The sequence below is a fragment of the Crinia signifera genome, chromosome 5 (assembly GCF_055691185.1).
Source record: "Crinia signifera chromosome 5, ASM5569118v1, whole genome shotgun sequence".
Lineage (NCBI taxonomy): Eukaryota > Metazoa > Chordata > Amphibia > Anura > Myobatrachidae > Crinia > Crinia signifera.
Window position 1 is genome coordinate 217,021,064 of NC_139221.1, and position 23,445 is coordinate 217,044,508.

Consider the following 23,445-nt stretch of genomic DNA (forward strand, 5'->3'; position numbering starts at 1 on the left):
CAGACTACCATGGCTAACTATCCTCAGCAACTATATGTTGTTTTTATATAACAATTATTTTAAATCATTGAGTATTTGAAGAATGGCTGGGAGAGTTTTGAAAAAGTGTTTGATCTTCTAGGCATGTATTTCTGTCCATAATCCTAATCTTATTTATTTATTTACAGTTTCTTATATAGCGCAGCAGATTCCGTTGCGTTTTACAATAGTATGATCTGAGACCAGAGTGACTTCACGTTTCTATAGAAGTATTGCATCATTGTTGTATTTTTCTTTTCCCCCTGGACTTTTTATGCTTTTATGTGTATATTGTATCACAATATATCCTGTTGAAAAATTGGATTTGTGTTCAGTAACATCTTTCAGGTTTAGTGCGCCACACTTCATATAACCTTGCTGTTTAGAGCTTTACAACAGTGATAAAACAAACTGGGTAACAACAGAAAGACTTGGAGGTTAGAGGGCCCTGCTGCAAGCTTATAATTTATAGCGATATAGGAGGGAAACACAATGACAGGCATCAGTAATAGCATAGCTTGTAGGTCCAAAAGGGAAGCTATTTAATACGTAAGTGCCTCAGAGGGTTATGCGTGTAGAACTTAAATATGATAGACTTGCCTGAAGAGGTGAGTTTTCAGGGAACACTTGAAAGTTTGGAGGCTAGTGGAGAGTCTTATTGTGCGTGGAAGGGCATTCCATAGGATGGGAGCAGCCCGATGAAAGTTCTGTAATAGTGAATGGGAGCTAGTGATCCATGCAGAAGAGAGACACAGATCTTGTGCAGAGCGTAGTGGTCGAGATGGGAGATATTTTGTGATAAGTAAAGAGATATATGCTGGTGCAGTATGGTTAATTGCTTTATATGTGAGTAGAAGTGTTTTATATTGAATACGGTAAGATACAGGCAACCAATGAAAGGACTGGCAGAGCGGATCAGCAGACGATGAGCTTCTTGCACGGAAGATCAGCCTAGCACCAGCATTTAAAATGGATTGCAGTGGTGAGAGTCTGTTCTTGGGAAGACCAGTTAGGAGACTATTGGGTACTTATGTAATATCTGGGCTCCCGTTTTTCTTATGAGACCGCGTCATAGTAGGGGTATGAAAAAATGGGGTGCATTTAACATGGGAGCCCAGATAATACATAAGTATCGACTATTGCAATTATCAATGCGGGATATAATGAGTGCATGGATAAGAGATTTAGTAGTGTCTTGTGTGAGATAGGGTTGTATTTTGGATAGGTTTTTTTAGATGCATGTAACATAATTTGGAGCTAGATTTAATGTGGTGAAGAAAGGACAGTTTAGAGTTGAGGATGACCCCTAAGCAACGAGCTTGTGGGGTAGGGTAGTTTGTCGAGTTGTCAACAGAGATGTAGATGTCAGGATGGTAACTGTTCTTAGTTGGCGGGAATATAAGTAATTCCGTTTTGGAAATATTGAGTTTGAGTTGGCAAGAAGACATCCAAGATGAGATGGCAGAGAGACATTAAGAGACTCGGCTCAAAACTACTGGTGACAACTCTGGGGTTGATAGATAGATTTGAGTATCATCCGCATATAAGTGATACTGAAATTCAAAAGAGCTGATTAGTTTGCCAAGAGAGGAAGTATAGATTGAGAAAAGCCTAGACCTAAGACTGAGCCTTGCGGAACCCCGACTGACAGAGGTAGTGAAGAGGAAGTAGAGTCAGAGAAGCGAACACTGAAAGAGCGATCAGATAAGTAAAATGTGAACCAGTAAAGGGCTGTATCATTATAACCTAGGGAGTGTAGTGTTTGTAAAAGAGTGTGATCCACAGTGTCAAACGCAACCGAAAGATCTAGAAGAATAAGTAGTGAGTAATAGCCTTTAGACTTAGCAGTTACCAGATCATTCACCACTTTAGTCAGTGCTGTCTCAGTGGAGTGTTGAGAGAGAAAGCCTGACTGAAGTGGGTCTAATAGGGTGTGAGTTAAGAAAGTTTGTGAGGCGAGAGTAGACAAGTCTCTCCAGGAGCTTGGAGAGGCATGGGAGCTGAGAGATAGAATGATAGTTAGAGTTAGGGTCAGAATTGTGTTTTTTTTCAGAATGGTAGTAATCACTGCATGTTTGAGCAGAGAAGGAAAAGTAACAGTAGCAAGAGAAAGATTGCAGATTTTAGTTAAGGTTGGAGATAGATTTTTAATGACTTGTGCAGGTATAGGATCAAGAGGTGAGGTAGTAGAGTAGGAGGATAAGAAGAGTGTGGATACTTCCTTTTCATTTGTGGGCTCAAATGAAGAGAAAGTGCCAGAGGGTTCAGGTGGGAAGAAAGAGGGTTGGAGTTTGTGGAGCATACCATTTTATCTCAGATGTTATCAATCTTGTCCTTAAAGTAGGTGGCAAGTTCTTGTGCACTGATGTAGCCGGTGGGGGAGGGTACAGAAGAGACTTAAATGTGTTAAAAAGTTGCTTAGGGTTGGTGGCATGAGAAGAGATGAGAGATTGGTAGTATGTTTGTTTGGCAGTGTCCAAAGCATTGCAGTAGGAGATGTAGCTAGTCTTATATGTAAGGAAATCAGTTATACTACGAGATTTACACCATTGGCGTTCTACTTTACGTGACTGATTTTGTAGTTGTCTTGTTGTTTTGGAGTGCCACGTTTGGCATCTAAGACTACATGGGGTGTAATGGGTAGATGGAGCCACCTTCCTTCTTGTTGCTATTTCACATTAAGCTACAATATTTTTTTGACTTTTTAAATCAAAGTGTATTGATAGCCTTATAAAATGCATTTGAAGTCACTATTTGAACTCAAAATGTAACCAAGCTGGTGTGTTAAAGGATAGTTATGAAACAGAAGTGATTAGACTTTTTAAAATTCCTCTGCAGAAGTTTTTCAAGTAAGAAGGAAGGTGGTTCACAAATAGCGCACATTCTGTAGAATGACTGACACCTTGGCAGCCTTTATTTGCAGAAATGCACTGCACTGACTGATTTACAGACAGTGGCAGGAGCAGCATTATCCCAGAAATGCTAATGACTGCAGCCTCAGCTTTTTGACCTCTATCTGATCTTATCAGGAAACTGTCCTAAAAATGTGAAAGGGGCTTCAACTGTCTGTTATGAGTGAATAAGTAAGTGAGTGAGTGAGAGTCTGTGTGTGTGTGTGTGTGTGTGTGTGTGTGTTAGCAATGTGGAGTGTTCATATCTGGAAATGTTCCAATTAGGATTTAAAGAGAATCTAAAAAGCATAATACATATACAGTATATGTTCTCTTGACACACAATCAGACCTGTCCTAAATGAAATACAGGTATTGATTTAATTAGTTATTCAGGGCCAGATTAAAGTGGGAGCAAAGGGGGTCAGTACCCTGGGACCCCCTATAGCTAGGGGCCCCCTGTGGTTTTCAAGCATTTTTTTAGCTAAAGGTTTTGTGCATGGGAGTGGGGTAGTGCTGCAGCTTCACCTATCTGCCAATGTGACAATGATTAATGGTACTGAGGATTGGAAACCATGGCACACTGACTGCACAAGTGTGCAGTGCATTACTGGGAGTTGACTAAGTCCCATGACACTTTGCACAAGAAGGCAGAGGCTGAGAGGTTTGTGCTGAGCTCTGATTGGTGGAGCTCATTACATGCTTCTCAGGCCCATGGAGGACAGTAGCAGCAGCCTCGTCATGGGAGGGTTTTTAATCAGAGGCAGCACTGAGCCTGTGAGGCCTCCTGAAGTCCTACAAAGTAAGGTGCAGAGGGACAAACACAGGCTTTTCATGTGGTATGCATGCATGCATGTATGTATATATAGATAAACTGTACATATCTATTCCCTATAGATTGTAAGCTTGCGAGCAGGGCCCTCCTACCTTTTGACTGTCTGTAAATAACCTGTTTTTGTATCAATGTCTCCCTTGTAAAGCGCTACGGAATATGCTGCGCTATATAAGAAATTGTTAATGAATAAATAAATAAATATATATATCCGGACTTGAAGCACTCCAGCCCTTAAGTGAAAAGCATAATTTATTTATAGCATGACAGCAATGTTTCAATACTTTACAGTATTTTCTTCAGGCTGAAGAAAATACTGCAAAGTATTGAAACGTTGCTATCATGCTATAAATAAATGATGCTTTTCACTTAAAGGCTGGAGTGCTTCAAGTCCGGAGTTGTATATGGCTGGAAACAGCTGATTGAAATAGCACCCGCCGGGTAACCCCATATAGAGTGGAGCTGCCGGACCCTCTGCGCTGATTGTATATATATATATATATATATATATATATATATATATATACACAAACACAATAGGATATGCGCAAAGTGATACTTATAACAGTGGAACCCGTCTTCAATTAGTAGTGCAGCTCACTCTTGAAGGCTTTGTCACGGCCTCAATTTGAACACATGCAACACAAGAGAAAGAGTAGCGCACAGGTGAGCAAGATTGAAAGCAGCGTTTACTGGAAAAAGTGCAGGCTCACATACATTATAGAAAACAGCAGTCAACATATGCGGTAGTCACCATCAGCACACCATCAGATAGCGCGGACACCAGAGGACATCTAGACGACCGGCAAGTTGGACACAGAGGCGGCGGCGGCGGCGTTCTCCACACACGGACTCACGCCCGACGTGGTCACCCGACGTGGTCACCCGACGTATCAGATCCTGATTCCTGTGTTACCTGTCCGTCTTGAGTCCGTGTGTGGTGAACGCCGCCGCCGCCTCTGTGTCCAACTTGCCGGTCGTCTAGATGTCCTCTGGTGTCCGCGCTATCTGATGGTGTGCTGATGGTGACTACCGCATATGTTGACTGCTGTTTTCTATAATGTATGTGAGCCTGCACTTTTTCCAGTAAACGCTGCTTTCAATCTTGCTCACCTGTGCGCTCCTCTTTCTCTTGTGTTGCATATATATATATATATACATACATATATATATATATATATATATATATATACATACATATATACACATATATATATATATATATATCCCCCCCCCCACTGCAGTTACCCATTGACCAAGTTTATACTGCCTTTACTATGTAATTTGACAGTGTAATATTCTCCCATGCAGTTTTCAGACAGAAATTACAAGTGCAAGGCCCCCCCCCCTGTCTAAAGTGCCCCATGCCCCCCGAAGGCTTAATCTGGCACTGCTGTTATGTAAATACTAGATCCATGCAATAAAAAAAAAAAAACTATGGTTTTAGACACATTTTCGATTTTACATATCTAGAATATACTGTACTATTACTATTTACTACATTGTACCTCAAATTGTGATGTGAATACAGCCATGGCCAAAAGTTGGCTTCTAGTATCGCCAGCTTTTGTTATTTCACAGCTGCAAATGTGCAACAAGCACATCGCCAGATACCGCACACATAATTATCGCACTGGCCTCCTCCTCCCTGCACCCGGAAGGGGATGTAGGGACTAGGGAGGAGGAGGCCACTGGTCTGGCCAGCACAATGTGAGGGGGGTGGGCAGGGGGTCAGCACAGGGCATGGGGGGCCTGTGCGGGGCAGCAGGGTTCACGGTAAGAAGCCCATAGGCTTCTATGAGGTATCGCCAGCTTTCGCACATTTTTTAAACATATTACACGTGCACTTTCTCTTTTCTTTCTTTTCCATTTAACCATACTGAGCCACAGCAGCATGTGGCCAGATACAGCTAGTAACACAATAAATATTGGTTTTCACAAAGTCTGCTGCCTCAAGGCCAGATGTATGAGGCTTCAAAAAGTAATATGGTGGAAAGTGAAAAACACCCAGCTCCTACCTGTTATTTTTCAAACTAGCCTGTAACATGGCAATTTGGAGGTGGTTAGCTGGTTGTTTATCACTCTCCATTTTATCAATTTTTGAAACTTGATATATCTGGCCCTTTTTTAGACCTTTTTGTCAGATGTTACTATGGTATACTGAAGTAAAATTACAAGCATGTAATAAATGTCAAAGGCTTTTATTGGCAAACACATTATGTTTATGCAAAGAGGTAATATTTGCAGTGTTCACCTTTCTTTTTCAAGACCTCTACAATTCGCCCTGGCATGCTATGTATCAACTTCTGGGCCATATGACTGATAGCAGCCCATTCTTGCCTAATCAATGCTTGGAGAATTTGTGTGTTTTTATTAGCCCATCTGCCTCTCGAGGATTGACCACAAGTACTCAATAGGGTTAAGCTTCAGTCCATCCTTGTGTGTTGCTTTGAGTAATTCTATTCCCAGTTCCTGTGACTCAATTGTTCTGTTCCCAGTTTCTGTTTTCTGTTTCTGGGCTTCCCAGCCAGTCCCGACCCAGTAAAGGACCCTTGATAAAACTGCCAGAGCCTTGCAGTGAATCACGTTAGCTGTGCTACAGAAATCAGCTACCTGGACTTGACATCCCATCCTGCTGCCTATTGAATGTGAGCCTTCCATACACCTAGATACTGAAACCGTACACCTAGTGAGGACTTTGACAACTTAGATTGATTAGGACTTTGTTCCGGATTCCTTTCTCCAGCATTGACAAGTGTGGTACTAACATCTTTTTAAGGACTCGTTCATCCTAATGAGATATTACAATGTTTCTTGGCAGGTGTCATATTGTTTAACCAGGTTGTGGAGTTCCACTGAACATTTTAATTGTGATTTACAGTAATATACTACCATTTCAATTTCATTATTAAATAATATTCCACACTTGTAATAAAAAATTTTTAAGAGTGCTGCTTTCCATTTGTTTGGGGTTTTTTTTCTGTATTTTGGGAACTGACTACTCCCAGCTGAAGCCTGATTTATAATCAATTCTTATATGGGATATAATCATCCACTTGCCCATGCAGCTTTCTTAAAGCAGCAGCTATTCGGAATCCAGCTGCTACAAGCACCCAAGATTAACTTTGCTAATAGATTCAAGCACTGCAAACGGCAGACAACAATTCACTGAACACTCCCACACCCACTGGGGAACTAGTACCTATTATCATTATGTGGGAATCAGCATAAAATAATAAAGACTGTTTTACTGTACTAACTTGGCAGTCTGAGAATGGATTACTGTACCAACCATACAGACTTAGTAGCCCATTGACAAGTAAAATAAAAAAGTGCTACACATTTCAAAAATCTTCCATAAAAAAAAAATTGGGGGACATTAAGGTAAAGCATGACAATGATATGGGGGAACAGTAAGGAAGAGCATCAAAATTTGGCATGTCACTTGTTTTATTATCTCACAAGGAAGCAAGTGTTGCTGCCAATATATGCAGAAGACATCTTTATAAACTAAAAATTATGCCTCTGAGCATACCATAGTGTTCAAGCACCAAACGTGTCTCCCTGCCCCTCTGCATCTCTCCAGCTCCCCTTTGTCTCACCTGTTTTGCCACCCCATCTCCAACACTCTTTGAACCAATCACCTTTTACTTCTCTTCAGCTCCAAACCCCCGCCTTCCCCAGAATTTGTGAGGAAAACTCTATCTCATGGTCAGAAACAATGTCCATGGAGAATCCCAGTGACCTGAAAATCTCTGGTAGGAACACTTTTGCCAGTTTTGGGGCTACAGGTAAAACCTTCAATGGAATGAAGTGAACAGCCTTTGGGACTCTATCCACAACTTCCCAGATTGTGTTGAAACTCTGACTGAGAGCAGATCCATAACAAAGTCGATAAAGATATGGGTCCATGAATGACCAGGCAATGTTAGTGGGTGTTAGGGACTCGTGGGAGTTTGAGGTAGAATCTTATGATGGGCAGAGCAAGAAATGCTGCAACAAAGTTCTTAAGGTGCCCATACACAGAGCCGATTTGGGCCGATTGCAAAGAATCGTGAAATTGGCTCAGTTTGATGTCCCCTCAGGTCCGATGCGCGGTCCCGTGTACATCGGACCCGAGCAGGTAAGTCATACCTGCTGGCTGTCCGACCATCTGACCTGGGACCTCCTTCCCCGTGCGGGGGGCAGGCATGTCTCTGGGACAGTGTTTAAATAAAAAGTCACTCCAGACTGACTTTTCATTACAAACGGGAGAAAATCAATTGATGGTGAGTGACACGTCATAAGAACAACTGTTTTTCCACAAGCAGTCAATCAATAAAATGTCCCTCTGGTCTAGCTAAGACAGGCAACATTGGAAGATTATCATGGAATCTAAATCGCATAACAAATATGTGTCATACATTATTAGGGTATGGATTGGTTGGTCGACCTAAAGATGGTCGACAGGTCATAAGGTCGACACAAGCATTAGTTCGACATGGTCAAAAAGGCAACATGGGTTTTTTCACTGTTTTTTTGACCCGAATGTCGACCCAGTCGACATGGACACAGGATTAAGTGCACTGTCGTGCGCGCCATGCTTCGGGTACGGTACTTTGCTGTGCTCAGCACACTATTTTATTCTCCCACCGTAGTGGATGGTAGGGCATGAAATACTGCATGTCAGCACATGTCCGTTTAAAAAACAGTGAAAAACCCCATATCGACCTTTTGACTATCGACTTAATGCTCATTCCTTTTTTCCCTCAAAAATGTAGCAGTGTAATGTGGGCTAGGTGAGATGAGGGAGATTGCGGCTATTTCAGGGAGTCTTCTGCAGAATGCAGGAGGGTAGGCAGCTATGACCAACATGCTGCATAATACTTTTAGATATTTTGTTCCTATGGTATGGACATTTTGCTTTTAATGATTACAATTGGTATAGAATAAAATAATACCCTATTCAGTATTTAAATGCCCTGCTTTATAATCCATTGAATTCCTCTTGTATACAAATAAGCAATAAAACACATACCGTATTGTATGGAAACACAAGTCACAAAGCAGCTAATGAGGGAAATAAAAGGACTGCAATATCCTTATGAACCATAGGAAAATAAAAGAACAATAATTACAGTCTTGATTTATGTGTCAAGTAAATCAAAAAGGAGGGTTTTTTTTGCTTTTAATATACACAGATCACAGAACATAGTGTACCATAAACTTTGAGACAAAGAATACATTAAAATAATAAATCATATCTTATAGTTGTTTACAGAGACCCTCAAATTAATATATTGCACATAAAGAATGACCATGGGAAATAAAATAGTCTAATCAAATAAATTTATCCGCGACAATACAAATAAAGATTGAGGAACATATTAGAATATAAATGACAATATAAGAGTAGAACAAAGTCTAAGACTGAACATTTCAAATATAAATGCAAAGCAACAAGCAGGAGAGCTGTCTTCTGGAGAATGTGGAAACAGAAAGTATTTTGTACATAATAAAAAGACAAGTGCTGAGGATAGTTGAACTGGATTCAGTATTTAATCCCGGCGGTCGGGATCCCGGCGTTCAGAATCCCGGCGTTCAGAATCCCGACGCCGGAATCCCGACAGCCGAAATGCCGACAAGGGGGGGACGTGGATTGCCCCCCCTTGCGGGCTCGCTGCGCTCGCCACGCAGCGGGCCCGGTGCCTCGCTACGCTCGGCACACTAATTTATTCTCCCTCCAGGGGTGTCGTGGACACCCCAGGAGGGAGAATGTGTCGGCATTTCGGCGGTCGGGATTCCGGCGTTGGGATTCTGAACGCCGGGATCCCGACCGCCGGGATTTTAACTGCATCCCGTTGAACTCAATGGCCAGTATTCAATGCCTTAGATTCGCCATTTTTTTCAGTGAATCTGGCAATTCGCTGGGTTAACGGCGAATTTTCTGTTAGAAAAAACAATTCGCCATATTCAATGGAGGCAATTCGCCACAAATGAACAGCGAATGTCTGCCGATTCGCTGTAAATGATTCTCCGCAATTCGCCTGTGATTTTCAATGGGGTTTTTAGTGGAATTCGCAGAGAGTGTATTCAATGCTCAAATGGAGAACTGCTTTCTCCATTGAAATTCGCCATGATTCTCCATTTAGCATTCGTCAGCTTTTTATGGAGAACTGAACATGTTTCTTTAGAAATAAATGTTTTTAAGAAATGTTTTGCTATCTTCTAGCTTTATTCTTTTTTGGGGGGATGGCCCATGAATATTTCATGCCTGTACATGACCCATAATAATATATATTTATTTTTTAAAGTCATTTTTTCATTTTTACCCAGAATGCATTATTCTGCCCAGATTCACCTCATACCCATCCTGCCTCCGGGGTGCTGTGCCTCCTGGGTTGGGGTGCTGTGCCTCCTGCCTCGGGGGTGCTGTACCTCCTGGGTGCGGGGTGCTGTGCCTCCTGGGTGCGGGGTGCTGTGCCTCCTTGCTCCTTTCAAACTCTGCGCCGTTGAGAGGCGGGGGAGCTGTGGTACTGCGTAGTGCAAGTGCTCCCAGCAGTCCCAGCACCCGTCCTCCGCCCTGTCAAATTCGCCCCCCCCCCCCCGCCATGTGACATTCGCCGCTGGGGGATGTCGCAGGGAGCCCTTAGGATGATCCGGGACCAGCAGCAGCAGCCCTAATCTTTTGCCTATAGCAGCCATTGCTGCTTTAATTGAGCAGAGTCGGGGGAGCTGTGCGTACTGTAGTGCTCTCCCGCCCTCCGCCATGCCACATTCGCCCGCCCCCTCCGCCATGCCACATTTGCACGCCCCCTCTGCCATGCCACTTTCCCCCCTGCTGGTTGTGATTCTCCCGCGGGGGGCTCACTAATGTCGCAGGGAGCCCCCGCACAGCCTCAGAACAGGGACGGGTCCAGCAGCAGCAGACCTTTGGCTCCGGCAGCCACAGCACGGTGATGTCAGCGCTGGGACTGTTGGAGCCGTAGGTCTGCTGCTGCTGGACCTGTCCCCAGGCTGTGCGGAGGCTCCCGCCTGCATCAGCGCGCTCCCCCGCCGGGACACCAGTCCCTCCCATCCCCCTGCAGACTCCAGACAGGCATTGAGCATCTGCGCAGGGGGATTCGTCACTGATGACATTTTTCGCCGTCAGGAGCAGCGAGCCCCTGACGCATTGAATAGTCAGGGCTGGCGGCTGGCGGCGAATTGCAGGGGAGCGAAAAATCATGGCGAGCGCACTGCGAATCAAAAACAGGATTCGCTGCCATGCGCTCGCCATTGCATTGAATACTCCCCAATAACTTATAGGTTATTTCATACTTAATACTATGGGGCTGACTCTGAGTTGGACACAAAGCACAAAAGCAGCTACTGTAACTTTATTTCTGTAAACAAACCGTGAAGCAAATGCAATGGGTTTTCTACGTGTATTCTTAACTAGCTGAATCGCCCGGCGTTGCCCGGGAGAACCTTGGGGTTTTTTTATTTCCAAAATTGCTGAAAAATGTCATCTTACAATATGCTGTGCCAAACACCTAAGATTGTAATTTGTTAAAGATTCCACCATAATGTTAGAATGTGATTGCATTGATACTCAATGATGGCAGTGAAATCAGGTGTGGTGTTGTGGTTTGAAATCCAACGCTCCTGAGTTGATAACTTGTATGTGTTGATGAATTCCACATCCACTCCTGAGATTTAGCACCTACTGTATGACATATCCTCCAACATCTGAGGGTCAGAAATCGGTACAAAATCAGAAAGGGATGTGGCCACGGGAAAGGGGGCATGACCACACCTCCATTTCTATACTTCCAATGGTACAGTTTCTAGGGTGTGTAATTACAGGCGCTGAGTGCATGGAGACCGGGGTGGGCGTTACTTACCGCGCCACAATTAATTAAAAATTCACCACTCCCTGCCACTGCCGCTCCCCTCCCTGATCCTGCCTGCAGCAGTCTTTGAGGTCTGGAGATCTGTAAATCACATGCACCAGCCATCTCTACCAAACAGTGGGGCAGCCCCTGAGTGTGGGAGTGTGGGAGCAGGTCCTCAGGCCTGGCCACATGATGTCATGACGCGAGGCACGCTACCTGGACAGCAATGCACCACTGGGAATGGGTGCAATGGGCCAAATTCTTCCCTACACCCGCCGGGCCAATCCACCGATCTAGCCATCGCAATCATCAATGGGTGTATTGATGAGGTTTGGAGTGTAAGAAGTTGAAGAATAACACTGAGATAAAGATTTGCCATGTTAAAGTGTACAATTTACTCAATAAATCATGAAAAAAATATAAATGTACATAGAAGTACAATCAAGAAATGAAAGTAGGATTAAAAAATAAGTTCTGATTCAAACTGATAATTGTTTGGATGGGGGTGGGTTACGAAACAAATCTATAGGTGGGGGTATGGATATTGTGGGAATAATTGGTGTGTGTGTGTACTGTAATATGGAATGATCCTCCAAGGTGATATAGAACTGCACATTCACATCAGATACCAGAAGTTTATCATGCGTTATCAAAACTAATACAGAATACCACAGTTTTAATATACCCCAATGGAGAACTATTTGTGAAGCTACTGTATGAAAATCTTAAGTAGGGCTAAACTCTTCTGACGCTTTCCCAGCAGGCTGGACAAACCTACCCTGTTCTAGTGCTAGTGCAACACTATGATGGAACTCACAGGTGTGTTCTTCCACCACTGCGTTGTACAGGATAGCAGGCTATAAGTAACAATTTTTAACATAAGAATATTAATAAATTGGTGCAAAAATAATTGATTATAGCTGCCCCAAAAGTTCCAGCATCAATGTGCAGATGAAACAATAGACCATATCAGGAACGCGTCTAAGTCAGTGCAAGCTGAAGTGGAGTGTATAAGCTGAAGTGAGCCCATGGGTAAATAAGCAGTCAAAGCTGAGCTGGTTCTATGCAAAAGTATTATTAGAATAGTAGAAATTGCAAGGAGAGACCATAATTGGAAATCCTAATAAGCAAACAAGGGAAATAGCTAGCTCCTGGGTTTAAATAGCCCAGTGCTTCATCTTAATGGCCACTGATTAGGAACAAGTGAAGTGCTATGAGTGATTTAAAATCCCTGGGAATAGTCTCTGTAGAACTGCAGTTCAATGAATACCTGTCTTGCGGCAGACAAGGCAAATTAACCAGCAACACATAATACGGGTTTTGATGCCCCCCGGGAATCAAGTCCTGACACAACAATATAACATGGTATAATTACCTCAACTTTATTCTTATTTATTTTGTCTTGCATGATTGAAAGGCACTTTGTGAAGTCAGTGAAGTCCTGGTCTGGTGTTTCAATTAGTTCACATCCCTATGTTCATTAGAAAAGAAAAAGTTAATGATTTTGGAACAGTGCTATGAGACAGTGACTAAGAGATATACAGTATACAGTCCACACAATGGGGCTTAAATGGGTGTACTCCTGTTTGCTTAAGCCTATGTCCACATGGAGATCTGTTACTAAAACCTCATGCTTATAAAGTGGCAGGACTGGGGAGGAATTGGGCTTGGGAACACATACAGTATGACGTACAGAACGCAACCCCAAATATATGAGCTGAGAGCTGATGAAAGTACACTGGATGGTGGTTGCCCACACTAACCAACCACTATGGATTGGCGGATTGCTTATTTACCACTGAAGAGTATTTTTAAATTATAGAACTAAAATGCATAAATATAAAGACATAGCCATATTATTTCATATCAAAATGACTAAAACATAAAAAAAAAAAAAAAAAAAATTCATAAGATCTTCACTTCTACTTCGCTGCTATGGCCTGTAGCATTAGATATGGCCTGTAGCATTAGATATGTGTACATATATCAACATTGTTGGAAATTTGTATATTGAGCGGATTCTAGTTGTCACGCTCCCCTGCACGTTCGCAAAGGAAAGCGATGTTTTAAGACTGCACATGCGCATAAACATATATGCACGTGTACAGCAGCATGGTGCGAGCGGGCGCAGTAAATTTCTTATTCGCCATCCCGTTCACATCTAGCAGTACGGGCGGGAGGTGGCAGTAAAGGGTTGTTTCCAGGGGAATGCCCATGTCAACCTAATGACCTGTTGACCTAAAACCATGTCGACCTTGACCCATGTCAACCTAGCGGCATGTCGACCTAGTGGTGTTGACCCAATGCTTATCGACCTAATTGTTGTAGACCAAATGACCGTATCCCCTTTTCACTGTGGGGAGAGGTAAACTTTCTTTGAAAGATTTTCTTTCCTTAAGATATTGATTTGGTCATTAACCATCCGTTCTACTACTAGGGGTATGCTATGCACACCTATAGTGAGGGATAAGACTTAGTCATGAGTAGTATGTATGTTCCTGTGCTGTCTGTTGCTCACTATAGTTCATCATCAAGGTAAATTTCCAGTGTCCTGTGGAGGGTGGTCCTGCTGATGCCTTTTTCTATGTTACTGTGCCATACAGTATGAGTTTCAATTTTAGAAACTCACTTTGTAGTCAGAAAATCAGTTATGAAATCTGCATGTATTTCCTGGCCATATATCCAAGTGAAGTGTACTGTACTGTATATCCTAATTCATGGGATATTGGCTTATTACATACTTTGAATTCTGTGTTACGTTTCATATCACAGAGTTTCTGGTTATTCTTTGAACCATTGTACTATTTGATACCACTGACACAATCGGGATAGTATTTTTTCACTGGTTCATGATCCATGATGTCTCAGACTGTTTATACCTTACCGGTCATGTTCATCTTTCATGTGATCAGTGGCGTAACTACCGATTTTGCTCCCCCCCGCCGCAAATTTTTGGGCGCCCCCACTCCCCTCGCACCCCCCCCACCCACCAATGCCCGTACCAGCTGCCCGGCCGCATCTGCGGTCACGGTCCCCTGTCTCCCGGCACGCCGGCTCCTACTGCTATAATGAAATGTGACTCTTAGAAATGGCTGCCCCCATATTGCAGACAAAAAACTGTCTGCAGTATGGGGGCAGCCATTTTCTGTGTCAGTTTTCCTTATAGCAGCAGGACCGGAGCCTGCACTGGGAGAGACGGCCGGGACCATGACGGCACGGCAGGGAGGTCCTGGCAGAGACAGCAGCGGGTAACTATAGCCCCGCAGACCCCCGGCGCCCACACTTTCTCTGCGCCTCCCCGCCACCGCGGGGGCTGTGGAGCTATAGTTACGCCACTGCATGTGATCCCATTTCTGTTAATTATGTGTTTTTTCATCGTGCGCCTTCAGCAGGCATTGAGGGCGCACATTTTTAGTTTGCAGGGGGGCGCCAAACACCCTAGCACTGGCCCTGATTTCAGTGGTTCCCAAACTGCGTGCTGTGGCACCCTGGGGTGCCTCAGAGCACTAGCAGGGATGCATTGGGTTGATGGTATAGGACCAATTCTAATTATTTATGGTCAATGTAATAGGCAAAGCCAGTGCTTGTGGTTTCCAATCATAAGCGAATCCTGTCCCTCACCACATAACTGAACCTAAAGATGACATACTGTATAAACATAAATGTACTTCATTTAACCCTTTAAATGCCAACTTTTCTGTGAGAGATGTTCAAAATATTCACTAAAAAAAATGACAGATTTGCTCACATTTGTTATATAAATTCATATAAACTTGATATAAATTAAAATAAAAATAAAAAATTATATTCCCTAAGGTAAACATTAAAGGTCACTGTGATGAATAAAAATGTTTTCTTAGCAATTTTCACACCTACCGGTCTTTTGACAAATTCACTTGGCACTCAACAGGTTAATATAGACCTAGTGGTGCCACAAAAAAACATTCTGATATTCTAGAGCTCCGTGATTCCAAAATGTTTGGGAAGCACTGGTCTATATGTTTGATTTGATATACAATGCTTATTTCAGATGATATATAATAATAGTTATATTTTATATTTCCTATATTTATACTTTCTACAAGAGTGTGCCTTTAAAGAGTCTACCTCTTTTTTTCATTCTTGAAACTATGAATATGGTAAAGATTTCAATCCTTAAGCAAAAGTAAAAAAAAGAAAAAGGACCTAGTGCCACATGGATCATAGTGTGCAGTCATCCTGCTCTTTTCCATCCAAAATTCAAAAAAATGGTGGAAACTAAAATACAGATGTACTGTGAGATGAGCCCTAATAATATGTGACTCATGTTAAAATTTTCCTTTCACAATTTATAAAATTATATTTAATTCTTTGTTTTTAATATAAAAAGAGTAACAAGTAAAAAATGTAAAGACATTACGTCACTTACTGTATATAGCAAACGTAAATGCAACATAGCACATTATAAACATATAAATTGTAAAGATTTGCTATGTGACTCATTAAAAGGAACATGCCCATTACAAAATACTGTATCAGAATCAATTTATTGTTTCATACTGACAAATTATGAGCACAGTGGGTGAAAATGTGTGTGTGATATAGCTAGGGACTGTGACAGATGACAGGGATACTTTTTAAAAGTTTTCACTGAATTGAAATTGTAACACTAATTATCTTTTGTTATCCACTCACACAGCTATTTTTTCTATACCGCCCCAGGATCCTTTTCAGTCTTGACTTGACGTGGTATGTATGATACTGTTCAAATAATTTATTGGGTGATGAATCACCACTGATGATATCTCTATAATGTGTTGTGTGCACTATTCAAAATGCAGGTAATTATACACTGGGGGTTGATCACAAGATTACAATGAAAGGAACTCTGCACAAAACATAAAACATTTGCCCATTTAATTTAAGGATTTTGGAAGACAAAAGGAATTTTATGGTCTAACTTCAGCATTTGCACGTTATTGTAAATTTCAATCCCATCTGTTTCTCAAGCTAAATGCATTTGAAACACTTTTTATAAATACTACCCTTGTACTGTTATTGTACAACATGCTTATGAATTATTAGAATATCTATTCTACAGCATAACAGTTTCAAGTGTTCATTTATTTTATGTTCAATAAATTAAACAATTTAGTTTGGTTATTGTCATCCTGAGACGATGATTATAGAAAGGGTAACACAATGGTATTTGATAACTAAGCTTTGCTAGGGAAGCCTTTACAATGCTTGCACAGTCGAGAAATCTACATTTTAGACCCAATCAATTTTACAAGGTCTTCAAGAGAGAGCTTTGTGGAAACCACAACTTGTTGGTTGAAAATATGCCTGTTCTATACTAGTAGTGATAGAAGTAAAGCATACCTCCCAACAATTAATGTTTGACCCTCTTGTGCCTTTGCAAGGAGCATTTGCCTTCCCAACATAAATGAGGTAATGGCCTCAGATGGGAGGGTGTGACTTCATGGAACAAACCTCTGTATTAATCATTTTGAGGGTGGGCAATGGAACAACTCTACGGCTCAACTCATGTTAGATCAAGTGTCAAGTGTACGGCATCTATTTAGTGATCACTTTTCTTTATATAAAGAAGCACTGATTAAACACTCCCCAAAACCCATAGACAAATGGATCCGGGGGGCTGGTGGTCGGATCGTCAACTGGCAGCCACCAGAAGGAGACACGCGTGCACACGCATCCCTTTCAAATGGAGCTCCCCCCCACCTTCTCCTTGAAGTGGAGACGGACAGGGTTCGCATCCCCCGCCACCCGGTGACTGGGACGCGAGTTCCAGTCTTATGGAGCACCATCTCGCCAGTGGGGGCAATCTGGTGAGCCCCGGCACTGGCTATAAGGGCGCTCCATCTGTATGGACATAAAATATACCTTTAAAGTCAAATAAAAATATGGCAAGAAGGTATTAATATACAAGTAAATTATAGCTTATCTGAAGTTCTGGAAAAAAAAAGAAGCAACTTTCTGCTTTGTTCCATGAGTTTGGTGTGCATACAGACAAGGGGTGGAACAATAATAATAATAATAATAATAATAATAATAATAATAATAATAATGTTATATAGTGCTTTCTCCAATAGTACTCAAGGCGCTTAACAGAATAAACGTAATGCAGTACATGGACAATGAAGTACATAAAAGCTTTTCATAAACAATACTTAAGGAAATTATGGAAATACTTGAGTAAACAGTAAAGTCTTGAGTCTGTTTTCAAAGGATTCTAGAGTGGGGGCATCTCGAACTGTGCAGGAAGAGAATTCCATAGAGTCAGAGCCTCATCAGGTGGGGCAGTATGGAATCAGAATCTGCTTCAGGTACCGTGGGCCATGTAGGTCTTTGAAACGCAGTATATTAATCTTTCAGATGAAAACCATTTTATAGGCAGCAAGTGGAGGGAGTAGATAATGGGAGTTATGTGGTTGGTTAACAGCCTGGCATCTGTGTTTTGTACAAGCTGTAATCAGTGCAGTTCTTTTGCTGGGAGACCAAGTTGGAGGGCATTGCAGTAATCCAATTGAGATTATACAAATGCATATGACTTTTTGAAGATCTTCAGAGGGAATTAAGTGTTTGATTCTGGCTATGTGCCTCAGATAAAAGAAAGCATTTCCACCACTCTCCTCATGCATATCAGCATGTATGATCACCATGTGCATGAAGAAAATACCAAAAGACAGCTATTGCGGTAAAAGCTGTCCATTGAGATGATAGATTTCTGGGTCAAAAACACAGGGTCAAAAACACAGATGTTGTAGTGATTGCACGTGTCGCAGGGGTTGCTGGGAAAAGCAATGCGATATAAGCCAACAGTCTTTTTATTGGGTAATGACATCCAAGTACCATAATCTATTGCATTAAAGGATTTAGGGGGTTATTCAGTTTTTTTCGGTCCCCGCATGTGCAGGCGCATTTCAGTGCATAGCCCATGGTAACGCTAGCGTTTCATGGACATTCGTCCCCCGCACCCAAGGCTGCAATTCAACCATTTGCAGCCGTGCGGAGGGGGGGGGGGGGATCGTGGATGTGAGGGCCGGGCGGCCTGGCTGATGGCGTTTGGTCGAAATTTGCTAAATTGCATGTGGACCAGAATAAGGTCCTTAGAGTATATGTGGCTAAACCTCCAAATACTGCATTTATTTTAGGTTTTTAAAGCTTCCTGTAACCTGGCCAAGGTCACTATTGCTTATTTTACTTGTTCCCTCTTATATCTAGAGAGGTGTAATAGAAGCGGACAAGTTTCATTTGACAACAGTAAGGGAACCTACATATGTGGCACACAATATGGAAATGGTCACCAAACTTAATTGGGGTGTGAGCTACTCAAGACAAATGAATCCTCCGGGAGAGCTTTTTATTTTTGTTTTGATTTTTTCAAACATCTGAAGTGGTCTGTATACAGTACCTATCTGGCCGACTTCCAGCCTTCGGCCGCCATTTTGGTCTGACATGGAAGGTGGTCTGTTATTCTGCATCCTGCATTGACTATTATTTACCTTCCCATTCTTAAAACTGACTCCTAAGTTAGGAGACAATTTTTTTCAGGTATCGGAGGCTTAAGATATACAGTATTTACTAAAGTGTTGGTTTTTGAAGTGGAGATGTTGCCTATAGGAACCAATTATATTGTATCTATTATTTTCTAGAATGTACATACTTGGCAACTTATCCTGAATGGCAGGGATACTCTCTTAAATAGCAGTTCTCTCTCTTTTACTGTGGACATAGACATGGACTGTGAGTTAAACCATACCGAGTAGAACACAAGGCATGAAGCACTAAAATGTATCGGTGTCTTTTGTCAAAAAAATTGATCTTAAAGACAGGGCTGGAATAATCCCATAGCCTGCCCCTAGGCTTTCAATTGTTTCGGCCACCTCTGGCACTTCAGTCTTTCAGCCCCCTACAGCTGACATTTGGGACGGACAGCTTATACCATCATTTATACTTACCATATGTACAAGGACACCAATACCAGTTAAATGAAATAAAGTCTTCCGACCTCTGTTCCCAAAAATGCAATAATTCTTCTTTTTCTTTTCTCTCTCTTTTAAAATAGTGCTAATGAGTGGACTATGAGTTTGCCTTGCTAGATGCCTTTAACCTTTAAATAACAGTTCATTGGAAAAAAAACAGTCAGCCTAATGGATTATATGGCCTTGCTGAAAACCAACATTTTTATATATATATACGGTATATATATTTTGTACCAATTATAGGAAACATACAGTACAGTACAGTACCTTTCTCTTGTAGAATTCCTTCACTGAAGGCTGAATTGAATCAAAATCCCCACTGATGTAATCAGGCAAATATCTGTAGCAAAAAGAGAAGAAAATGTGCATTAAGGTTTTTACTTTTTGCAATATAACATTTTCTTGTATTATTCAAATTATTTTCTTCTAAATGAAAAGTCACTGGGGGCAATGGTTAGCCATGCAATATAAATAACACTTTTCTGTAATACTGAAAACCTGTATCAATAAATACAATAATAGTTTTGATGCGTGAAAAAAATGTTAAAAATATTTCTATTTATGCCATGAGATAAAGCAGATGCAACAGAAAAACCAGACAAAAAAGTAATTAGAAGGAGGCATTCAGCCATATGTAGTGAACTTAATGCAAACGGAGTATGCACTATGGTTTTACATTCCACTGGGTGTATGTCTCCAGTTTCTCTAGTCCATAGTTGCCTACTTTTGAAAACGAGTTTCCTGGAGATTATAGTTGGTAGCACAATTTTGCAGTGTCCCATTGAGGGGGCGTGTCATGCTCCACCCAAAGGGCATGTCTAGTTCCATATACGGAGAGATTGTGAAAAGAGATTGGGAATGTGGCACCTTATATCCAAATGTAGATAAGCCCCAAAGCAGTTAGTAAGAGATACTATACTTGCTATTGTGCTGGGAATTCTGATGATCAATGTAAATGTATCTATCTATCATTCCTTCCCCCCCCTCCTCCCCAAAATATAACAGTTTAATGTGGGGTAGGTGAAATGAGGGAGATTGATAGACTAGACTAGAGAGAGATTGTTGTTATTTCAGGGAGTCTCGTGTAGAATGCAGGAGGGTAGGTAACTCTGCTCTAGTCTTGTCGCATTATCATAGTTGCATTATAGTGTGTGCGTGTGTGTGTATGCTGAGTGGACACCTATAGTATTTCATACAGATCTCTTGCAATCAGCATAAGGTAGGTGCGCTGATGAGGATTGTGCTAGTGAATAGAAAACAGTGGGGTTGTTTGATGCTAATGGATGAAGATTTGTTTACAGTGTAGTCACAGTCTGTTAGCAGGATATCTGCATCCTGAGTCTCGCCACAAATGGAGCTGTGTGTGGCTCAAAATCAGGAACAAAGAATAGAGTTTGACAGCTAGCTCAATTTAGTATATCCCTTGGGTGTTTATCTATAAAGACCCCTATTAAAAAAATACATTCTATCAGTGCGATAAACATGTAGGGTGACATTCTATGGAATGAGAGAAAAGCGCATATATTTTTCGCACTCCACATCGCCGCTCTTCGCACTTTCAGAAATCGCATTTTTTAGTCATAATTCGCATATTTAATGGGATGCGCATTAGAGGCTAAAAAGTGCGATGTAGTGCGATTTGTGGTGAAAAAATGGCGATTATTAGACACCTTAAAAGTGCGATTTGCAAAATCCCATTCCATTAAATAAGCGATTTGTATACTTTTCTATTGGAAAACATCTGGATGTGATAAAAGTGCGAACTTTTACCGCACTTTCAAAACGCTTGACTTATCGCACAAAATATGTGATTTAGGGACCTTTTCGCATCAGATTAAATATGCGATTTCACGGAAAAATGCGAATTAGCCGTTTTTTGGAGTAAAATTCGCCAAAAAACACAACTCTCATTCCATAGAATGTCACCCGTAATGTTTTGAATGAAATAGAATTACCTACTTCCGTAAAGACTACGGTCATCACCAGGAGGGGGGATTTTAGATTTTAAGAAAATCGTCCCATAAGCATATGTGACAAGGATACTTAGGGTGGTATTCAATCTTGGGTGCTATTTCTGACAGAGTAAATAGCGCCTGCCACCTATTCAATGCTGCTGTTTACGACGGCATTGACGGTGGAATTTAACAAAATTAATCCGACTTTAAAACAGTTAAATCGTTTTGACAAAAAATGGTTGTGGATTGGCGAATTCACGGCCAATTCTCGATAATCCACGCTCGTTTTCGGCGCCCCCTCTTTTTGACACTTGACATAAAGAGCACTGAAATCCACCTGTCGAGTTGCAGGCGAGCTGGCCCATAAATGCCCCGGGATACAGACAGTTGGTATCCCAAATTGAATACTCCCCTTAATATATCCACTTGCTAACAAGAAGATAGTTCACAACTTTTAAAATAGACATACTGATGGTGAGAATAAACTATTTTTTTCAAGACTAACTTCATATTTTCATGCTGTTCTTTAAGTTTTGTTGAATGGCTGATAAGAGTCAACGCAAATTTTCCCCCATTGCGCAGTATCATGCTTTTTAAGCTCCTTTTAGAACCTTCCAAGTAGAGCCGCCAGTCTTCTGCTCGATATTCTGCTAAGCCTATTATCTGGAGAAGTTCAGAAATATTGATGCAATGCACAAGATTTTTATCTTAGCTAAAGAACATCAGTAGGGCTTGCTCTCTATTTTGATATGACGTGATAGTAACATCCGGCTCAAGACAGTTATTTTCTTGAAGTATGGATGCTAATAGCTCAGAGTCACAAATTAAAGAGTTTAGTAGAGGAACTTTCTTCAAACTCACTTTCATGTGTGTGGTCACTTGCACTGGATAAAAGGTACTTATTAACATCATCAATTTCAACTTCGAACAAAGAACTGAATGACGATACAGGTAAATATTTGCTGCTACGTGGTATCGGTTGTTTTGCAACATTTATACTTGGGTATTCCATTTACATTTCTTAAATCGATTTATAACCTTCACATTTACAGAACAAAAATAGCACATTGTAGGTATGCCAAAATAAAGTCCTTTTCGATCACATCTAGGGCTTGATTATTGTTGACTCACAATTTCGGCCCCATCCTGATGTTTTGGGGACTGAACATGCTCTATCATTCACATTTGTAGGCCCCCTTGTGGCTACGCAAGCATTTGGGGGGATGGGGGCAGAAGGGGGCAGGTGCATGGGGACACCAGCGTTTCCGGAGGGGTGGGGTCCCCATGTGAATGTAGGCGTGCTGATGCCTGCCGGGGGGTGGGCAGCTGATGTTACATGACGTCAGTGCCCGCCATTTTTTCAGTTCCACACCCTGCAAATAAAGGTCAGTAAAGACTGACTTATATTTGCACACAGGGAAAAAAAATCATTCGATGGTCGCCGACTTCTAAATGATTTTTAAACATCTATTGACATTGCGGTGGAGTTGTTCATACATTGGTGTGTGGGGGGGGGTGTTCACTCACCCAGCAGGCAGCACTAGAGGGCTCGCTGAGCAGCGAATCTTCGCTGCTTAGCAAGCCTTAGTAAATCAGGGCCTTAGTCCAATTGCAGAGTGATTCCCAGCAGGTTTTACAATCTTTGTGAGGCACCCAATTCTTGTGTTGCTGGTTTATGTGACATCCAAAATAAGTCTCATATGCTTTTCGAATACAGTTTTATTTTTTCTTTCTTTTGCAACATTATATTTGCCACAAATATAACAAAAAACATCAGGGTTGTTAGTACAACATCTCTGAAAATAACAAATTTTTACTGCGAAAACGTTTTGTTTCACACATTGGGGCAGATGTATTATAGCAGCGCTTATCGCGCCGCTATGATACTTCCTGCTTCGCCTCATTAGCG

At 41.6% G+C, this 23,445-nt stretch overlaps 1 protein-coding gene across 2 annotated transcripts in view; it reads right to left on the bottom strand.

Moving 5' to 3' along the window:
• TPK1 (thiamin pyrophosphokinase 1) overlaps positions 1-23,445 on the bottom strand; it is a 551,394-nt gene that overhangs the window by 294,941 nt on the left and 233,008 nt on the right. For both annotated transcript variants that reach the window (XM_083188542.1, XM_083188541.1), the window contains exons 5-6: positions 19,849-19,921; positions 12,972-13,067 (exon numbers count right to left, since the gene is read on the bottom strand). In XM_083188542.1, the coding sequence (XP_083044668.1) occupies positions 12,972-13,067; positions 19,849-19,921 (169 nt within the window). The remainder of the gene's footprint in view (positions 1-12,971; positions 13,068-19,848; positions 19,922-23,445) is intronic.